Source organism: Lissotriton helveticus, chromosome 4_1 (assembly GCF_964261635.1).
Source record: "Lissotriton helveticus chromosome 4_1, aLisHel1.1, whole genome shotgun sequence".
NCBI lineage: Eukaryota > Metazoa > Chordata > Amphibia > Caudata > Salamandridae > Lissotriton > Lissotriton helveticus.
In genome coordinates this window covers 1216383529-1216404939 of record NC_136063.1, presented here as the reverse complement: position 1 = coordinate 1216404939, position 21411 = coordinate 1216383529, and the positions used below count along the sequence as shown (strand labels likewise).

Here is a 21411-nt window from a genome sequence, read left to right as displayed (position 1 = left end):
GGGAGTCTTGTCCATTCCTGCGCTCAGCCCCCCCCCCCCCCCCCTGTGTGCGCATTCTCCGTAGGATGTTCTCCTCCTCCTTTGTCGTCCCAGCTCAGTGGTCTTGTTTCTAGAAGCATTCTCCAATCTTTTTCGGTAGATTTCAGTCTTTTACTCCTTTTCCCCAAAAACTAGTGCCTCTCGGTGACGATCCAGACCCAACGGCGGAAAAAAGAATCTGAAGATGGCGCCCAAAGGTGGGAGCTTCTGGAGGAAGCGTGCCGACGTCACAGGAAGGACACCAAAAGGTGGGATGTCGACACCAACCTGAGCTACAAATGTATTTATTTTTTTAATCAAAACGAGAAAAGACTGATTCCGGACCCAACCACTAGACCGCGGAATAATTTACAGCATAGTGAATCCAGAAAGATTCACGCTGCAAAATAGGTTTCCTGTCACAAGTAGGTGTTACCACCTCCCAGACAGGACTTAGTGTATTGGGCTGGTGTGGGACGCTGTTTTGCAAGTCTTCTTAGTCTGTGCTTCTGCCAGGATCTTCTCCAGACCTGTGGGCATCAAGGACACCCGAAGTAATCTCCCTTGGAGTGAAGGAGTCACTCCCTTGCATCTGCAGGCACTGCAAGCAAGTTGACAGGCCTGCTGCTCCTGACGTTTCATGAACTTCGAAAGGTGCAGCAGCACAGGTGGTGTTTCCGCAACTCCCTGGAGGCCTGACCTGTCCACTCAGCAAGTTTGAAGCCAGTATCCCTCATTGCAACTGCTGGGACCAAACTCCTGTGAACCGTGTCGACTTGTTGCCAAGGCTTGTTAGTTCTGCTCTTCAGTTCACCATGGGCCTTCCAGGAAGAGGTGTGGCGCCGCGGCCAGGGCGACTGACACTGGAATCTGGGGACCACGGTTCGATCCCCGGCTCCGGCGGCAGGTTAGCCCAGCACCATGTGACTCTGGGCAATAGCTCTCTTAATCTTCCCGACGGCCCCCAGCGCCTAGAGACCCTTACGGGTGATTGTGCGCTTTACAAATGTGGACTTTACTTTACTTTACTTGGTAAGCAGCTAGAGGTCCTCTGGAGGGTAATCTTCTGCTCCAATGGGCTTCCCCGCTTAATCGGGGCCAGCTCTGACTCTCCTGCTTGTGGTGAGTTCCTTGGACCTTACTGGTCCCAATGTTGCTCCGGCTTTGCTTTCCACACCTGTTGCTGCCAAGGCATGTTGGTGCTCCCGCTGGACACTGACCCGTTGGTTCTGAGATTCCGACATGGGACATCTTGTAAATGGCTCCTGATCTTCCTCATGGTCACCCAACCTACTGTCTTCCACAGGGTTTCGTCAGGGTCCACTGTGAAGAGTCCTTCTGCAAAACTGCAACCGCGACTTCCCTGTTGACTTCTATTGAGCGAGCAGCTGTGTTTCTACTCTGCACACAGCCTCCTTGGGGCTCCTGGGTACTTACCTTAGGTGGTTACTCGTGTCCCCAGCTTCTCCGTGTCTCATGGTCCAAGTCTCGACTTCAGCCGCAGTTCGCATTGCACTTTTATAGTATATGGTTTGGTCTCCCCCTGGAGGCCACTATTTGGTGATACTAAACTATTTGCAATTTAAGTATTATTGTATATTTGTGTTGATATCTACAGGTAGGAGATATACCAATGTGCTAGTTAATGATGTGTAACGGACATGTATATATATATATCGCCAGTAGGTATATATAGTTAGGACCTAGTTACCATAGGAAATACAGAACATTCTATTGGGAATAACTTTGGCGCCGATTGAGGGATCTGCCTTTAATTTTCCTTAAATTTGCCTCGCTACGCTCCTTCCCTGAAAGTTTCGGGGGGATTCGTCAAGCGGGGGCCGAGAAAAAAGGGGCGGTCCCAAAACATGTTTTCCCCATGTTAATTTCCATAGGGACATTCTGACAAGGCTACAGCTCGAACAGCTGAATGTGTGTGTTGACCTAGGAATCAGTGAGTGCGTATGTAGTAACTGGTATTGGTGTGTCAATGGTTTCAAGAATGGTAGTCTGTATTTAACACTGGGTGTATCAAAGGTTATACTAGAGTGTGAGGAGGTGTATTGTATTATCACATGGATGATGTCATCAGTGATGTCATCAGTGATATCAGTGATGTCATTCGAGATGTCATTCGAGATGTCATTCGAGATGTCATTCGAGATGTCATTCGAGATGTCATTCGAGATGTCATTCGAGATGTCATTCGAGATGTCATTCGTGATGTCATCCGTGATGTCATCCGTGAGGTCATCAGAGAGGTCATCAGAGAGGTCATCAGAGAGGTCATCAGAGAGGTCATCAGTGATGTCACTGACCATGTCATGAATGATGTAATATGTGACATCATCAGCAGTGGATTGCGGGTGCGTGAAATATAGTTAGTACAACTAACTATATAGGAGCAATTTCAATGGTTTTTTAAATGCCAATTCCTAACTATATAAGGCCTGAAACCTATGGTTTTTTAAGTGAATATATACACACACACACACACACACACACACACAGTGGTTCTTATTCGTTTAACCTATACTACAGGATTAGAACTGGTAAAACAAGCTGCTTAATACTCCTGCTGCATAAGCCTGAAGGCTTCTCCTTACAGCTACCACGTAGATAGCTTTCTATGGTTGTCTAAGACCCCTAAAATTACCACAAGGGCTGCCTGGATTAGTAAAAGGTGCCTCCCTTATATAAGTGTAGTGTGTACCATATACTAAGCCAGCTTCCTAAAGATGGTATATGATGTTTGGCCAGCAGCGCAGCACATTCATGTATAAGCAATGAAAAATACTACATTCACGTTGAGTATTAAGGAGGCACTGGACCCCTAAAATTACCACAAGGGCTGCCTGGATTAGTAAAAGGTGCCTCCCTTATATAAGTGTAGTGTGTACCATATACTAAGCCAGCTTCCTAAAGATGGTATAGGATGTTTGGCCAGCAGCGCAGCACATTCATGTATAAGCAGTGAAAAATACTACATTCACGTTGAGTATTAAGGAGGCACTGGGCATAGGTTCGAAGAGTGTGCACATCAAGAAAGTCAAGACCAGGTAAGGATCCCACTGAGGCATCATAAATGGCTTCGGGTAAACGCATGTCAATTCTTTTATAAAATGTATGACAACTAGTGGTCTACCGCAAGTTAGGTAGACATCTGACCATCACTACTGCATAATCCAAGCATTCTCAGGTGAGATCAATACGATGTCTGCGAGTCAGCCCTGATGCTGGGCCAACTGGGACCCAGGGTCCACTGCATGGCCCTCATTAGCCATCTAACATATGAGAGGAGGAAAATGCACTCATTCATGTGTGACTCCTCAAGACCACACTGCTCCTAATAGCCCTGCCAATACAATCTAATATCCAGGCCAGCAAGAATCACAAACTTAGCTGCATCCTGTCTGTTATGCATGGTTTGTCCAAAGAGGCTGTGATCTTCTGGGACCGCCATCAAGATCTCGCTGGCCAAGTCAAGGAAGGGCCATGCCAAAAGAAGAGGTGTGGCGCTGCGGCGACTGATTCCGGAATCTGGGGATCACGCTTCAATCCCTGGCACCGGCGGCAGATTAGCCCAGCACCGTATGACTCTGGGCAATAGCTTGCTTAATCTTCCCGACGGCCCCCAGCGCCTAGATACCCTTACGGGCGATTGTTCGCGCTTTACAAATGTTGATTATTATTATGTCCCAGAGTACGTGTGCATCAGACCATTAAGCAACCAGCATTTAAGGACTTCAGAGAGAAAAAGATGAAAACATTCTCTTTCAAAAGAGTCAATGAGTTTGGATTTCCTGTCCAGGGGATTGGTTGGAAAAGAGCTAGGAATAACCTTGCAAGTTGAAGTCTGCACAATAATGCTCTCAGGTGTAGGGTGTTTAGTGGGAAATAAATTGGTCACCAGACGCAGGTCTATGTTGGTGGACTACTTGTTTGCTGAACGGTAGGCAAATACAGGGTTCTGACTACATAACCATTAACTGGTCAGTAAAGCCTCATAAAATGGCAACAATGACTCAGAAGTTGCAGGCCCCTCTTGAACAATCTGTGAAAACATCAGACTGTTTCGATAAAGGGCAACTTTAAGTCTAGCACTTTGGCTACCATCCTAACCACCAGTGCAATCTTATCACTTTACTCTGTCGATGGTCAATTTGGAAAGTGAAGCTGTTTCAGGGATGCACTAAAGCACTGATTTTTTGTAAATCGAGGTATAGTGCACTATCATAATTAGGAGGGAGCCAGGAATCTCTCTTTAACACCAGTATCCTGAAGGACCTTACCTGGATCCTCCACAGGGTCAAGAGACCGAGCCAAAAACAGAAAGGCGCTTATGTTGTTACCTGCATCGCAGTTGAGGCGTCAGGTTAGACTCCAGCTGAATAATAATCCGTTCTGCTTTTGTAACTTAGTCAGGCTTGGGCAGGGGTCAGTTTGTAATAAGACTGGATTGTTGGTTATCAGATTGTACACTGGTGCTGTTTGGGTTGGTGCAGCAGGAAAGGTCATGGATCTCTAGATTGTAACAAAACTGGTATAGCGGTGTGAACAGGTCCCAAGAGTGTGGACTGCGTTGAGGGAGTACCTGCTGGCAGTAATCAGACTGCACGCTATGGCGACTCCCTCAGAAATTAAGGCAGTCCAGAAGGGGCTGGTATTGCACCAATATTTGCAGTATGGCCTCCTTGGAGGGCATCAACAGTTGTAGGCTCGATGATAGGTTAGAGAACTCTGGGCACACCAAGATCAAGTGAAGAACTGGCTCAAAAGTCAGGGAGGTCTAACAGGTGAAATGTTCATCTTAACACCCTTGCTCTTTAGTACTAGAGTGGCAGTATGGGGTTACATCTAGCTTAATTTATTTAAGGTTGCATTTCTTTACTTTTACTTCAAGTTACCAGGGTACTTCGAGTGGGAAGCCAACTATCTGTAGAAGTAAACTATTAAACCTGCCCTAGACCAAGCCTGCAACTTGAAGGACTTGTTCTGTATCTATGACCTTTTTCAGTCATGTAGAGCTTCCCCTCCTGCACCTGAATCACCTCTGGGACCACAAGGGCACACTTGGCCCATGACATAATAGACATGGCTGGAGCATATGGACCTTCAAATGGGTCTAACTAAAATCTGCTTTCTGCAACCTATAGTTTCTGGAGGGAAGATGGCTTTATGGAACACTCTAGAAATGCTTGGGGATTATAGTAAGTTGGGAACGAAGCTCAAGATTGGTTTTGGAAGGCGTAGAAAAAAAAGGAACTGGTGACAGTGCTTAGGAGTGGCACTTAAACACTGCTCTGTCACTGAAAGAGCCAATGCTGAGCTGCACGGCATCACCTGCTGGTGCGCAGGAGCACTGCTGTCACGTTTTCTAGATCGAGATGGGCAGCTCGGAAATATATTCAAAAAGTGAAGTATATGCAGTTAGAAGAAGTCAGCAGTAAAGGAAGCAACAAAGAATGATATAAACCCAATATGTGTAAATAGGAAAGGACATGCTCACTTGCGACACTGAACACAAGTATTAAACCAATTTGAAGAGATGACTGAGGCAGGCAGAAATGGAAGGTAAAAAGGTTCCTTAGCTTAAACTTGTAGAAATGCAATAAAAGTCAAAGAAAGGCAATGCAACAACTCAAAGCACACCGACTTTGTGACGTACATTACTCAGATTCTAAAATGAGGAAATACACCACATTTCCACTGACCATACTTAGGACTAGAAAGCAGGAGTGTGTTTTGATTAACTGGGCATCTGAGAATGTGAATCGACACAAAAGAATACAATTTTAAAGACTAGTTTCTTTTTCATGCGATTTAAAGTTGTGAATGTAATGAAATGGGCAACCCACTGGAGTAGAAATATGGATATCTCAAACCAAACTCTAGATTACACTCTGGTTCAAGTAAAAAGTGTAGAAAGTATCCTACAAACATCTAGACATTTTTAAAACCAAACATGTTTTTAACTCAAAACATTGTTGGGGTACATTATAATATTTAAATGTTTATTAATGTTCATTCTAAAACAGGCAATTTTAAAATTAGGCAAAACTATTAGAATTACAAAAAACCACAGTTTAATAAATATGAATAAAAAAGAAATAAACTCACGCGCAAGTGCAGGATGATGTGATGCAAGTTTGGATAGAATAGCCCATGCTGTAAACACATCCTTTCCACGAACCTTGCTTAAAATATCAGGTGGCAGACCAAATACATCTCTTTCGGCCATTCTATTTTGACTCATTTCTCCAACTTGTATCATGCCTCTATTTGGTGCCAAATCTCTATTTCCATCTCTGTACGGATCACCCAGCATGGAAGGACGAGGAGTACGTTCAACATTTCCTTGAAGTTCTCTACTGAATTTAGAAGCAGAGCCAGAAAGATAGCCATGTGATGGATTGGCAGGATTTGATGTAAACTTTGTTCCTAGGTCTGGTAAGTCTCGGATAGGTCCACTTGCCATCTGCGGCTGCCAATTAGAATTTACATCAGACATTAGATTAGTACTAGGTCCTGAAGGGTTGCTTCTTAACATACTGTTAGCCTTGTAATCCATTCCAAACTTATCTGATGAATAGGAAGGGCCAGTGCCTCTTATACTTGGATAAGAGGCATTACTTGCAGGATTAAACTCACTGCTGAAACCACGGTTTCCATAAGGTAAACTTCCTGGGCCACGAGAATCCAAATGTCTAAGATCAGAGTTAGGTTGGGCTCCAAGGAAAGATGACTGGTTTGATTGTGGTTGTAAATTCAATTGATTTAGTGATGGTGGATCATAAATTGAAAAGTTAGCCCGTTGAGATTTTTCATTTTGCATCATGGAATTCGCATTCCAGGTTCCTTGTCCTACAGCTTGCTGAATTTGTTGTTTTTGAGACATTGGTACCAAATTCCATGTGCCACTGGCTGTAACAAGCTGTGTAGGCTTATTTTGCATTAAAGGCTCTGAATTCCAGTTTGGACCTAGAAAAACACAGAAGGTAAGACTTTGAATTTTTTTTATTTATATTTTATGGATATTTTACACCCGTTTATCTTTAGAAAATTCATCTCAATATTAAGTTCACATCAATTTGCTCGGTCAAACAAAAAACTGGCTCATTCTCTATTATTTTACCATATGTTTATGCCGTCTTCCCAAGTGTCATCCTGTCCCTCTTGAGAGGGCAGAGGATAACAGTCCTAATTCTCCATATTGGGAATCATCATTGATGTTCAATAACGGACTTCATCCCTCACCCCCAATGCAGTAACCCAGAGAATTGTATGCAGCTTATTTCCCTCTGCATTAAAACATTCCAAGACTATAACACAAGTAGACAACTAGTAAAGCACTGATTCTTTCCCCTCACACAGGATGCTCTTAAGTGCAACAATAGGGGTCTTGCTCCTTGGGATACAACAGGCTATGTAGACCTTAGTGCTTCATATGAAATGATCTGTTAAGACCAACAAAGACATTGGAAAACTAAGAAGTACTATATGCAGCAATTACCACGATGCTTGTCTCATCTTCTACTGAAGTATTTAAGTACACACTCTAATTGGAATACACTTGGTTATAAAAGGTCTACCTCAGACTGCTGAAAAGCATTCTATATATAATGTAAACTATGTACAACTACTCTGAGCTTTTTAAAATGCCAGTTGCTAGGAAACACATTAGTATAATTGCACAATCAATATATCTTATAGCTAAATAACCATAGCAAAGTATTTTCTACTACTATGTTTGTTAATGTAAAAATACCAGAGTGATGACAGCAATTTTCTTCAACTCGAAGGAATTACATTCTTTTGATTATGATGATTTACATCAGTCCAAATTGTGGGGTAATATGAAGGTTGACACCAATTCCACCCCACAGACTAAGAAACACATTAATGTCATGAACCATTGTTCCATGCATTTGAAATAAATATTTAGCTAGCTTTGATTAGGTCAGGAGCGTATGTACTTTAACTCTAATGTATGTCCTGCCCCTGGTCTGAGTGCTGAACTCTAAATGAAAAACAACTTGAGAAATATATTTGTTTTTACTGAGACCCTGTATGCCTTCATCTCATTGTCTACTCTATGAAGGTTAACTCCTTCGAGCCAATACAGTGGAGAAAAGTCTAGATAGGTCTCGAACTTGAATATTCTCATTTGTGCAAGATCAACAATTCTGTAATTTACAAATGGGGGTGGGGTCGCGCACTACTCACACACCGGCGGTGTCGCCCCTAAGGACTCTGGTCAATGTAGTAAAGTGTTCGCGATGCATCATCTTTCGATCTTCTGCTACTTTCGCAGAAGATCGAAAGATGATGCATCGCGAACACTTTACTACATTGACCAGTGTCCTTAGGGGCGACACCGCCGGTGTGTGAGTAGTGTGCGACCCCACCCCCATTTGTAACTTTAAAGCTCCCTTGAGCAGCGGGCTGACGAGCCTGGGATCCCGCACCTACGCGCCTGAGTGGTACTATACCTGGCAGATATTGGCAGCCATCGGCAACCCCAGTACACGGCCTATCCCTGCTGATGAGGGGTAATACCCCGAAACACGTGTCCAGGGATGGCGAAGACAGCGAAGATAGCAGAAGATCGAAAGATGATGCATCGCGAACACTTTACTACATTGACCAGTGTCCTTAGGGGCGACACCGCCGGTGTGTGAGTAGTGTGCGACCCCACCCCCATTTGTAACTTTAAAGCTCCCTTGAGCAGCGGGCTGACGAGCCTGGGATCCCGCACCTACGCGCCTGAGTGGTACTATACCTGGCAGATATTGGCAGCCATCGGCAACCCCAGTACACGGCCTATCCCTGCTGATGAGGGGTAATACCCCGAAACACGTGTCCAGGGATGGCGAAGACAGCGAAGATAGCAGAAGATCGAAAGATGATGCATCGCGAACACTTTACTACATTGACCAGTGTCCTTAGGGGCGACACCGCCGGTGTGCGAGTAGTGTGCGACCCCACCCCCATTTGTAACTTTAAAGCTCCCTTGAGCAGCGGGCTGACGAGCCTGGGATCCCGCACCTACGCGCCTCAGTGGTACTATACCTGGCAGATATTGGCAGCCATCGGCAACCCCAGTACACGGCCTATCCCTGCTGATGAGGGGTAATACCCCGAAACACGTGTCCAGGGATGGCGAAGACAGCGAAGATAGCAGAAGATCGAAAGATGATGCATCGCGAACACTTTACTACATTGACCAGTGTCCTTAGGGGCGACACCGCCGGTGTGTGAGTAGTGTGCGACCCCACCCTCATTTGTAACTTTAAAGCTCCCTTGAGCAGCGGGCTGACGAGCCTGGGATCCCGCACCTACGCGCCTGAGTGGTACTATACCTGGCAGATATTGGCAGCCATCGGCAACCCCAGTACACGGCCTATCCCTGCTGATGAGGGGTAATACCCCGAAACACGTGTCCAGGGATGGCGAAGACAGCGAAGATAGCAGAAGATTGAAAGATGATGCATCGCGAACACTTTACTACATTGACCAGTGTCCTTAGGGGCGACACCGCCGGTGTGTGAGTAGTGTGCGACCCCACCCCCATTTGCAACAATTCTGTAATATTTTCCTCAGGACCGCATTACAAGACCACAAGGGAACCTCATTAAGTTTGGCATGACGGCACAGTTGTTGCCAGAACTTATGTGATTCACAGAAACAGTGCTTTGAGAAATACTGCTGAGAGAGGGTCTTGGTCTCCAAACACATTAGTTTCCTTGAATAAAGAATTTAATTGGGCAGAAGTTGTGTACTTCTACTGAAAAGAGTGCTTGTATTACACCTTTTTCTTGTCAGAAAGTTTATGCCTAATACGCAAAGGAAGTGTTGGTTATAGTAGCAAGTCCATGATAAATACCATTGGCCTGATCGGCTTTTTGCGATAAGTTGAAAGATAAAAGCAGTAGGCCTGACATTCACTATGAAAAGTCAATAATAATTTTTTAAATAACAGTGGACAGTTATAACTCTATATTAAGGCATGCAGACAGCTATTTTGTTTCACTGAATCTCATTGACTACTGTAGTAGGCAACGATTTGCACTGTGATAACGCTTGTTAATTCCACCTAGGATAGTGTGGCAAAATTACTTGTTTTTCAAAGATCACAGTCAGTTAATTTTTTTGAAAATCACCTACCGGTAATCTTCAACTGAAACACTTCTATCCAGAGCCCACTGTATGCTCTCAGACTCCGAAAACATGTAAAAATAGGCTTAAAACCAGATAGGTACATTTAAATTTCCTATAAGTCCATTGAATATGGTGCAGAAGTACACCAGTGGCATAGAAAGTTAAATGCCCCTTGTGGACTGCAGCAGTATTGTGCCATCCACTACAGTGGGAGTGAAAAACATGACTTCAGGTGTAACCTGAGAGCAGCAGTTTGGACCCTGCTGCACAGACCCCTCACTAGCACTTTCTGACAGGGTGGAAAACTGGACCTTAAATAGTAAAAGTCCACCGTAAGTGCACCTCACGGTCTACAAGGTAGGGCGCATAATATTTAAGAGTGGAACATTTGGGACATTAGAAATGGCATGTTTCCTCAGTGACTAGGCCCAAAACCTGCTGTTATTGGTCATGCTTTAGCTGGCACAAAGGAAAAGTCAGTGTACAGTTTATAAATGTCAATCTATAACTTTTGACTTGTATCAGCTACTGCCTCCATTCAAATACATTTTTATATTTAATAAACATCCAACTAATGCGGAAGTCAGATTTTATTAAATATGTCGGAAAAGTGAATTTTAGAAAGTTACCTTCACCCTGCTTGAAGAAGATGGAGGCTCATTAGCATGAGCACTCCTGCAACCACCCGCCTAATACTTGGTCTGAACTGGCAGAGGCGACTCCTGAGCTTAGGAGAATACACAGGGTTTGGGCTGCGGGCATTAGTTTGACGCCAAAGTGTAAAATCCTACCTGACAGACCTGTTAGAGCTACATGTAACACCGTGGCACACTTGAAAGGAAGAGAACAGGATGGCAGGAAAATCCTTGTCTATCCCCCCTCTATCTGGATCCTGCAGGACCCTGCCTTTGTACTACCAGTCTTCTTTCTCCTAGTTTAGGGACAGGGCATGCTTCAAATTGGATTTTAGTATTAGAAGTGAGAGGACACTGGCGATTACCACACGACACTCCCTACATATCCAAAAACCCTCAGAGGGCACATTTAGTATGGCTGAAGAATTGTCACCATCTTGAAAATGTCTTGGAACATGGGATTTAGTGTCTTTTTGCAGTAGGATAACAGGAACTACTCAAGAAGTGGGTAGGTTTGCCCCACGGAACTCTTACCCCATTGGTTAGGGAGTGACCAGGAGTCCTCCCCACCCAGTAGCTAGTGCCAGGCTCTCAGAACACTTTCTACACCTGTGGAAGAACATAAGAGGTCTGAACTTGCTATCGAACATGCAAGAAGATCTGAAAGACTGGCCCGCCTTCCCTTCGCACCTATGAAAAAGAATTGTGCTCCAAGAGTCAGTTTGCTGACCTCCTGTGTGCCTACAGGGACGCAAAAACTACAAACAGCTGTATCCCTATATTTCCCAGATGACAGGTGGTAAATGAAACTTAGAGTGGGCTCTGCTGGTGGACTTGTGGCACTCCGAGAGTCTGTCTCTAGGTGCCGCACCCCTGTGTGCCTACAGGGACGCAAAAACTACAAAAGGCCTTTTCCCTACATTTCCCAACAAACCAGTGGTAAATGGAACTGTTGTATTTCTATCTAGGACCCTAATTTGATATTCCCGATTTATGCCCTTATGTGGTTATAATAAATAGAATCCTTATAAATGCATAAGAATCATATCCATATTTAGTAATAGCCCATGCAGTCCAAATTCCGTCAAGGCTACTCCCCTAGACTCCTAGAAAGTACAACGCGTTCTTTAAACAAACCAAGCCTCCAGCAGCCCGGGAATTCCCCCTGCTTTTGTTTTGATTTGCACAAGAACTCCTGGAGTCCTGAAAGAACTGTTAGTTCTTAGTGACGTCTTATGTCCAACCTTACGTCAAACTCGGCACCTTTCAGGTATAAAAATACCAACGTTGCCTTAAGCAAACACACAGTGGTTTGGAGCAGAGCGGCTATCTACTTGCCCGAAGCCCAGCTGATGCGAGAGCCGAAGGAAGCCGCTCCTCCCTTTTGACGCACTGAGAAAGACGCTGACTTTCTCCAGCCGAGAAATTCCAGCTCCAGTGTTTCCAGTCACCCTTGCCGGTTGCTGGGAGATAGAGTCCTGAGAGAGAGATACAAGACCTCCTACATTCTATTATCAAGGTACGGAGCTGACTAAACCCTTGAGAGATTTCTTGATTTAGATTCTTGGCAAAAACCAACTTAACTTGAACTGCAACGTACTTACTCCTTCCCACGTATTAGGCTTAGAGATAGATAGATAGATAGATAGATAGATAGATAGATAGATAGATAGATAGATATATTTTTTTTTTGAAGCACCAGTTGAGTACGTTAGTCAATGTTTTTATGTATGTACATATTTTATCCATTTTAAAGTATCATATGGCTAAGAAACCATATCAATGCTTTTACAGTATTATTTTATAATACTCCTTTTACTGTACGCACTTTACTTCATGATAAGTATTGCAATTGTGGCAATTCATTTCTCTTGCATGAGAAAGAAGACTGCTCAATAAATAACACCTTTTATTGAAAACGCCCGTCTCTATTTCTCTGCTCTCTGGTGAAACTAAGTATGCACGATTGACTGAGTGAAATAGTTGTCTATTGTTTTTACACGACTCTAGAGATGCACTCTTTATTCTGAGGGAGCAAAGTTGTCATGTTTATGCGGTTGTCAGAAGCTAATCCCTTCTTGTCTAAATCAGGAGAGTTAACTCTTTCCTGAACATTCGAGAAAGTTTCTAGTGACCTCTGAGCTAGCTGGCAAAACTAATTAAGTCTAATATGGTCAGTAGAGACCTAGATGACCTCAGTCCTACGTCTACACTGCCGTTTATATTATTCCAATGCGCAGAGCCTATTGGGAATATAGGAACTACACTACAGAACTTAGAGTGTTTGGGGCACCAGGGAAAAAGTTTGGAATCTTTTGAAAAAACAGCTGCAACAGAGTCAAGAAGACCTGCCGCTAAAAGTACCCAACCAACAGTTCAACGGCGTCTGACTGAATTTCATAATCAATTCCCCTAAAGGTTTCGGCATCTCTGGAAGAAAACAAACAGTAAAGACCCCTTCTGTTTCGAGACTTTAACCCCTTCGCTGCGGCGGCAATTCCGCCGCAGCACTAGGGGGGTGGGGCGGCCGCGCGGCGCTCCCATGCTCGTGACGGAACCGCTCCGTCACGAGCCTCGGGTGCGCTGTGCTTATGAAGGAGCAGTTCCGTCACGGCCCCGCCCGCTCAATGGAACGTCCAGCGCAGGCGCGGAATCCGCACTGCGCAGGCGCTCCGAGTGGGCCGTGATGGAACCGCTCCGTCATCAGCACAGCGCGTCCGTGGCTGGTGACGGAGCGGTTCCGTCACCAGCATGGGAGGGGTTAAAACTTTTGCTGTTTTACTTGAAAGTTTCTGAGCCTTACTGGGGCCAACCTGGGACATGAATCTGACTGGAAGTCCCATAGCAGTGGCTACAATTTCACCTTTGTCTCATGGGGAGACGTTTTCTTCAAAAAATGACTACGTCCCTTTTTGGTTTAGGACTTTGAAACTCTTTTTTCCAAGCTTTCAGACTTCCAAACTATCACAGGAACCAATCCACTTGGTGTATCAGACAGGATTCCATCACGACTAGGCCTCAATCCGCACCTAGTGCCCGCCCATTGTAAGATCATTGGTGCTTTTTGTCACTATTTCAAGTTAATTCTTTAAAAAGTTGTATACGGTTCTAATTACTGGATGTTTTTTTCCTTATTTTACTCATAAAATGTTCTTCTTTGCTTTAAAATAGTTTGAAGAATTATTGCGACTTTCTACGGAGCATGCACTGCTTAAATACTTTACCCACTTCCTTTGACTTAAACCGGACTGCTTTGTGTCACGTTACCAGGGATTGAGCGCAAGTTTGTTATTTTATGTTATATCAAGCAGGTGGTAGCTTTACCCTGTGCAGTTGACACTGGTCCACTGCAAATAATTATCCACTTTCTTACCAATAGCATTTTGCTTTCCCAAATTTAATTTTGTAAACATTTTTAATTTTATGACTGTATGCCTAATGCATGCCTTGTGGGAAAGCTTATGCTCAATACTACACATTTAAGTTGGTTTTGGTGATAACCCAATGACAAAGACTATGGACCCAACTGGTTCTGGGAGAAAATATATTTCAGATGCCAGAGATCTGATCTTTTTGTTATGAAGAGGACCTTCCCGAAACTGAGGTGCCAGGACTCTAATCACTTCTACACTATGGTATTAGGGGGCAGGCTCTCGGAGGAGCGGGTATGCTTGAAGGTTCTTTCCTAATGCACTCCGTCCTATTTGGTGGCACATTAGTCGACATAATGGGGATTAAACATTTTAAGGTCACAAAACAGAATTCTGCTAGTTCACCAGTGAGCCCGTTTAGACACAAAACTCCCATCACCTCACAACTTACAAATAAGAATTCTACAAGCTCTTCAACACTTAAAATTTTTTATCAAGTTAATGTGTAGCCATGTTTTGAAGCTGCTGCCCACTGCACATTTCTTTGAGTTTTAAGTTACAAAGAACAAGTTACTTACCTTTGGGAAATCTTCATCTGGTAGAGACCAACTTGCCACAGATTCCTTAACTTAGACTCATCCCCAGGCTTCAGACTGAATCCGGAAATGTTTCGTGAGCAGTAGCTCTGTGCGCCGGTAAGTAGCGTAGTTCGGCTCCATATGGGGTCATAGGTGCTAGAAGTGAGGTACTGATGCCTATATAGGTGCCACCTCAGCATGCGGATGTCAGTTTCTATTCGCAACTTTCCACACTAAGGGCAGAGCGCCACGAAGAACACTGACCACTGGTAAATGAAAATAAGGTCCCTGAAGGCAGAAAAACTGTCACTAGAATTCGGTTTGCAAGGCGGGGAGGATTGGTGGGTCAGTAAGGAATCTGTGGCTAGAGTCCTCTACCAAGAAAAGGTTTTACCGAAGGTAAGTAACTTATCTCAACGATATTACTGGCTGGAGATTTCTTACTTTAGAATGGATATCCAAGCAATACCTCTCCGGAGGTGTGTCTGTGAAAATATTTCAAAACAAAACGTCCAGCAGGACCAAATGGGCAAAGTACCCACCCTGAAGGACCAGACTGTCCATGCAGTAGTGTTTAGTGAAAGTGTGGAAGGAGGCCCACGCTGCTGCCTGGCAGATGTCCAGGACTGGGACACCGAATGCGAACAGTGGTCGCAGCCTTGGCTATGGTGTCATGAGCATGCAAAGCCTCATGGGGTTGCTTTTTGACCAGTGTGTGGGAGATCTTAATGTAGAGCATGATTGATCAAGAGGGTCCACTTCTGCACAGCCTTTCCTTGCTTTACTATGACACACCCCACAGAGCTGGACATCCACCCAAAACATCGGGAGGACAATGCAGAACGACAACGCTGTATTTTGGGTCCAGTCGGTGAAGTCGCTCTTCCTTAGAGGGATGAGGGAGTGTGTAAAAAATTGGCAGAGTGATGGACTGGCAGACATGAGGGGAGACTACTTTTGGGAGAAAAGACGCTCTAATTCGTAAAACCGGCTTGTCTGGGTAGCTGTACAAGTATGGATGCTTGGATGACAAAGCCTGCAGCTCACTGAACCTCCGGGCAGATGTTATTGGCACCAGGAAGAACGTCTTGAAGGTAAGGAGCTTGAGAGGTCAGTTATGCAAGAGCTTAAAGAGAGCATATCTATTCAACTGATGTCGCGCTGTTCCTAACGAAGGGAGAAGTTGGTGCAGTCAGTGATGTTGGTGAATTATGGTAGGGTGGTCAGAAATTCACCCTGGGAATCCATTTTGTTGGATTTAATGCCCTCACACACCCTTTCAGGTGTCATGCTTCATCATTTGGGCCTGCTCCTCGTTGGGTCGGCGGTGCAATACCCAACGGGCAACACCTCAAAGAGGGGCTCTTTAGCGGAGATCTTTTTCCAACTGCCGTATGGATGAAGTGCGGGTATGGGGCCAGAATCAAGTGGTAGACGTGGATGTGGTGAGTTAAAATAAAGCGAGTGGTACCAATAATGCTTTATTCAAAAGGGCCACTGCCTTAGTTAAAAATGATTAACCTGGAGGAGAGTAATGGAAAATAATGTTTCCAACTCTTATCCAAGGATTACTGTAGTCCGGTCAAAAGAGAGCACACATCAGAAACGTCCGGACAAGATCAAGGTTCCTCTGAGATATTATAAAGGGAGGAGGGAGCACATCTTATAAACCTTTCAAGAACCTTTGTACAATAGGGGATTTTTAGGGGGATTGATGGTCAGGCAACAGCAAAAAGGCAGAGTCAGAATAAAGATAACGCTTTAAGGTGCCCATAGCAGAACTCTGTGGGCAAGGGTAAAAATAAAGAGAAGATCCTCAGAAAGGGGAGCAGAGAGGGGTGTTGTGAGAAAGAGCCCTCTTTCTGATTGGTGCTCCCACTTTTTGCTTAACTGCTGATTTACTTTGGCTGAGTGTGCCCTGGGCTCCTGCCAATCAGGTACCTAGGGCCTATGTTCTTTCCCTAAAACTGCATTGAAGGCCAAACCCAATTGGCACTCTCTGGCCAAAGGTCAGCCCCTGGTAAATGATACCACAGGAACCCAGGGTACTGTGACCAGGGAAGACCTCGAAGGGTTGCAGCATTACTGTGCCTCCCCTAGAGGTCCTGTACCTTTACACTCACACACTGCCTTTGCAGGCTTTGTAGGCGTGTTTTAGTGCAGAACAGAGTGAAGAGTCGACAGGGCACACATCCCTGTGTGTCATGCCTTTAACTCACTGCCCTGGAATAGATCAGCCACCCCTTTAGCTGGGTGCACTATACCAGTGGTGAGGGTACAGGTGCATGAGCCCTGTACCCCAGTGGTGAGGGTACAGGTGCATGAGCCCTGTACCCCTACAGTGTGTAAGCCAATTATTAGACATTGTAAGTGCAGTACTGCCATTAAGAGTATATAGTGCCAGGAGTTTGTCAGTACGAACTCCACAGTAAAATATTGGCTTTACTGAAAACTGGGAAGTTTGGTATCAAACTTCTCAGCACATTAAACCCACACTTATGCCAGTGTGGGGTCAAATGAAAAATGCACACAGAGGGCATCTTAGAGATGCCCCCTGAATAATGAACTAACACTAGTGTCCAGGCTGAGTGGCTGCTCCCTAGCAGCTAGCCCCAGACGTGTTTCTGGACCCCTAGGCCAAGAGCCTGCTGCTCGCGGGGGCCTGAAACAATGGATATCCTGGGACGAGGTGCCAAGCCTCCTCCCCCGGATGGGCAGGGTCCACGAAGGGGCAATTCAAAGGTTTGCTGCCTTTGTGAGATTCCCCAGGTCTTTTGCTGTTTCCAGCAACTGGTCCCCACCGGTTCTGACCCCACTTTGGGTGGGAGAACCAGCGGGAAAACCAAGTGAGCAAGGGAGATGTGCCCACCTGTGAGAAAGTGGCTCTATATATACTGGACAATAAGGTACTACAGTGTGTATAGAGTCCACAAACTCCAAAGGTATAACAGAGGTTAAATTCAGAACTGCATTACTCTCCAAAGTGGTAGCTTGGTCGAGCAGTAAGGCAGTAACAAAGGACAGTGTAAAGCATTTGTTGTACACTCAGTCAGCAAAAGGTTTCACACACTCAAGAACTGAACTCCAGGCCAATTGTGTTTATATCCTCAGATATAGCTGTTTTATTTTCAGAACCAACAGTTATAAAAATATACTTTTCACGGTACGAGTACTCTCATGTAAATACTTTGCAGAGGAGCAATAAGTTTGTACACACAATAATTACAGGATAGCTAATAAGCAATACAGTTCTGAAACACTCTAGCATTGAGCTCAATGGGTTTTTCATAGGAAAGTACAGTTAATTACTTTATGGATTACTTTGGTAATTCCAGGACTAGATCTTAGATTCAGTTCTGGGCTCTAAGCTGAAACCAGATTAGCAAAAACGTTTTAGTTACCGTGATGAATTTTCCTGAATATAAAGCCATTTTAAAAGTTCACACTTAGAAACTTTTCAAGGTGATTCTGACAATGTTATTCAATGGGAGGAAATTCAGGTTACAGGTAAAGTACGATCGCGTTACTATTGTAAACCAGCACTAGTCTCCTAGGGCCAGCACTGGGGGCTTAACTCAAAACAGGTAGGTAATTGCGTTTCAGTATTTCGTACGATTTTTAAAGAATATTTGCAGTTTTCAAAAGTAGACACTTGGAAGAAATTTCATAGAAAAGCAGACAATGGGCTCCTATGGAGAAATTACAGGTTACTAGAAAACCCGCTAGGGATTACTTTTGCGGTTAAGTACTGGGCTGAAGTCAAAATGGGTCAATGTTATCCAATGGCAGGTAAGTGAATTACCGGTTTCCAGGTGAGTACTTGGTTGGTGAAGTTAGGGTTCTGGGCGTAGACTCAGGGGTCCCCCAGGGTCATGTGAGTACAGTTAGTTCAGTCCCAGCGGCACAGGGGCAGCCGGGTGCAGAGGTAGGTAGACCCAATGTTATCCAATGAGGGAAAGGGGGCCTTTGGTTGGTGGCGGCTAGCTAGCAGGCCACGCGGCTCTGGGAGCTGGGCTCCTGGTCACTTGCTCAGGGGAAGGGGGGAAGTAAGATAGGACAGAGGGGTCACAGCCAGCGGCACTCGGGCGGCTGGGTTCAAAGGTGCTTTTGAGCCATTGGGCGCTCAATGTTATCCAATGAGTATCTTGAAAAAGGAACAAAGGCTGCAGGCTCGGGGACGGTGACTCTCCAGGGGCGAATAGCACTTCGAGAGGTAAGTTGTGATCTTGGAGCACAGGTAGGTACCCCAAAGGGAGGCACAGGGGGCCGCGGGTTCAGGGGTGTCTTTAGGGGTCGGAAAAGCTTACCCTCGGCTGGTCGCGGTTGGGGTGGCCCCTGGTTCTGAGTCTGCAGGCGTCGGCTGGTTCGTCGAGGAGGGTCTTGGGGCACTGGACTTTGGGTCCCAGTCGCCGGGGGGACGTCCTCGTGGTCTTTGTTCGGGTTGGCCCGGCACGGGCTCGGCTGGTGCAGAGTGGGCTGGTCCGGAGCTTCCTGGTGAGCACCAGGTGGGTTGTTGCAGCAGAGCCTCTGCTGATGGGAGTCCCAATCTTCGAGAGGGTCAAGGCAGGCAGGTCCTCTGGGTGTCCCAAGGTTGCTGTCCGCGGAGGTCACCAGGATTAGGCAGGAGCAGGTTCCAGGATCAACAGGCTGGTAGGGCTGGGGCCAACTCAGTAGTTGTTGTCCTGTTAGCAGCTGCGCGGTGGGTCTTCTTCTTGATCTTCTTTTGATATCGGGATCTGAGGAAGGAAGGTTCAGGGAGCCCCTAAATACTAAAGGTAGGGGCGTTACAGGTAGGGCAAGGGCAGGGACCAACGGGTCCCGGTCCTGGGGTGAGGACACCCCCTAGCCTGCTCCTCTCCTGTGGGAGGGGGGCAGGAGCATAGCTGGGATTGGGCCGGGCTCCCCATCTACAAGATGGCCGGAGCCCGGGGTCGTGCTTCACCTCGCCTCCTCCACCTGATGGGTGGAGTTGGCAAAGGTTGGCACACACTCCTTCCGGGCGTAGTTTTTCCCGCCAGAGTGGGGGTAGAACGGGTGGGGGGCCAGTTGCTGGGTACAGCAAATGGTCAGGAGAAGCTCTCTCAGAGGCGGTATGCCTTTGAAGCTTCCCCCTGTACATCCTGGGGGAGGAGACATATCACCTCGCCCAGGATGTGCATTGTTGCAGGCCCAGGAGAGCGGGGGGCTCTCCACCCAGGGGTCCACCAACAGGTCTGCTGTGTGGCAGCCTCTATTTAACAATAAAGGGCCTGACTCTAATCAGTAAGGCTGAGTCTACTAAACCAACAACCAAAGAAAATGCCAATACTGATAGAATACTTCTTACTTACTGAATAAATAGTGCAAGGACAACCAAACCAAGCACCACTGCGCTTATTACATGCTTTTATTTGCAATATTCAAAAAGGATTTTGTCTTTTTTAGAAACACATCTGGGGGATATACGTACAAAAAAATTGCAAGACAAAAATATTTACTACATACTATTGCTTCCAATCATAACCCATTTGAATATTCAAACATCCACTCACACATTTTCCAGTCACCACACAAACACAAAGTCCTAAACAGCCAATCTAGATTTTTGAAGAAAGGCCAAACCACTAAACAAACAGAGTACTGCTTGTGATATTAAAAAAGGTGTGCACCACTTTTTCTAAATCAAACAATTATTGGCAGTGCACCCACAGTCTTAATCAAAGTACATAAACATTTGATTGATAGTGGAAAAACAAAAAGGTCTACGCGTTTCAAACCCCACCCACTTGGGGGGGTTCTCATCAGGACCAGAAACAACAATCTATAATACTGTGCCACCGCCGGGGACTTCCTAGAATCTTGGTTTATACTGTAAATTTCCACAAAAAGTATTAACGATGAAGATCGAATTGCATTCCCAACCACTTGCCCTTGATACCAATGGACGGGCACCTGTTATTAACGGTGTGTGAGCATGAAAAGCCACTGCTTCTGCCTCCCCCTGCCGCGAGCCCCTAGATCGTTTGGACCCACAAGGATTGCTGTTGAATCGTTCCTTCCGCCACAAATGCAAGTCTCCAACAAGTTAGTAGACCCGGGTGTTCCCTCTTCATCTTTTGCAGAATCCTTGGTATTAACGGTATCGGGGGAAAAGCGTATGCATAGATTCCTGACGATCTCATGGACAGGGCATTCCCTCTTGACCCCCGTTGAGGAAATCTGCTGGCGTAATACAGGCATTTGCTGTTCTGTTGCGTCGCAAACAGATCTAAAGTTGGTGTGCCCCATCTCTGAAAGATCTTGTTCACCTGTTCTTGTTCCAGCTCCCATTCGTGGCAACCTGCGAGGGATCTGCTGAGGCTGTCGGCTAGAGAGTTTTGAACCCCCTTTACATACTCCGCTCTGAGGGTTATGCAGTGTTGTATAACCCACTCCCACATCTCTTGAGCCTCTTGCGACAGAGATAGAGATCTAGTTCCCCCTTGCTTGTTGATGTAAAACATGCTGGTGGTATTGTCCGTACGCACCAGCACTGAAGAATTTGCAATTCTCTGAAGGAACGCTTGCAGAGAAAGGAAAATGGCTCTTAATTCGAGACTGTTGGTGTTTCTGCCGATATTGATGAGACCATCGGCCTTGAATCTGGAGGTCCTGGAGATGGCCTCCCCA

At 45.6% G+C, this 21411-nt stretch overlaps 1 protein-coding gene across 1 annotated transcript in view; it reads right to left on the bottom strand.

The window, feature by feature from the left end:
* Positions 1 to 21411, bottom strand: part of LOC144829050 (uncharacterized) — a 491023-nt gene that overhangs the window by 45098 nt on the left and 424514 nt on the right. The window contains exon 21 of the mRNA XM_078687792.1: positions 6139 to 6999. Within this exon, the coding sequence (XP_078543918.1) occupies positions 6139 to 6999 (861 nt within the window). The remainder of the gene's footprint in view (positions 1 to 6138; positions 7000 to 21411) is intronic.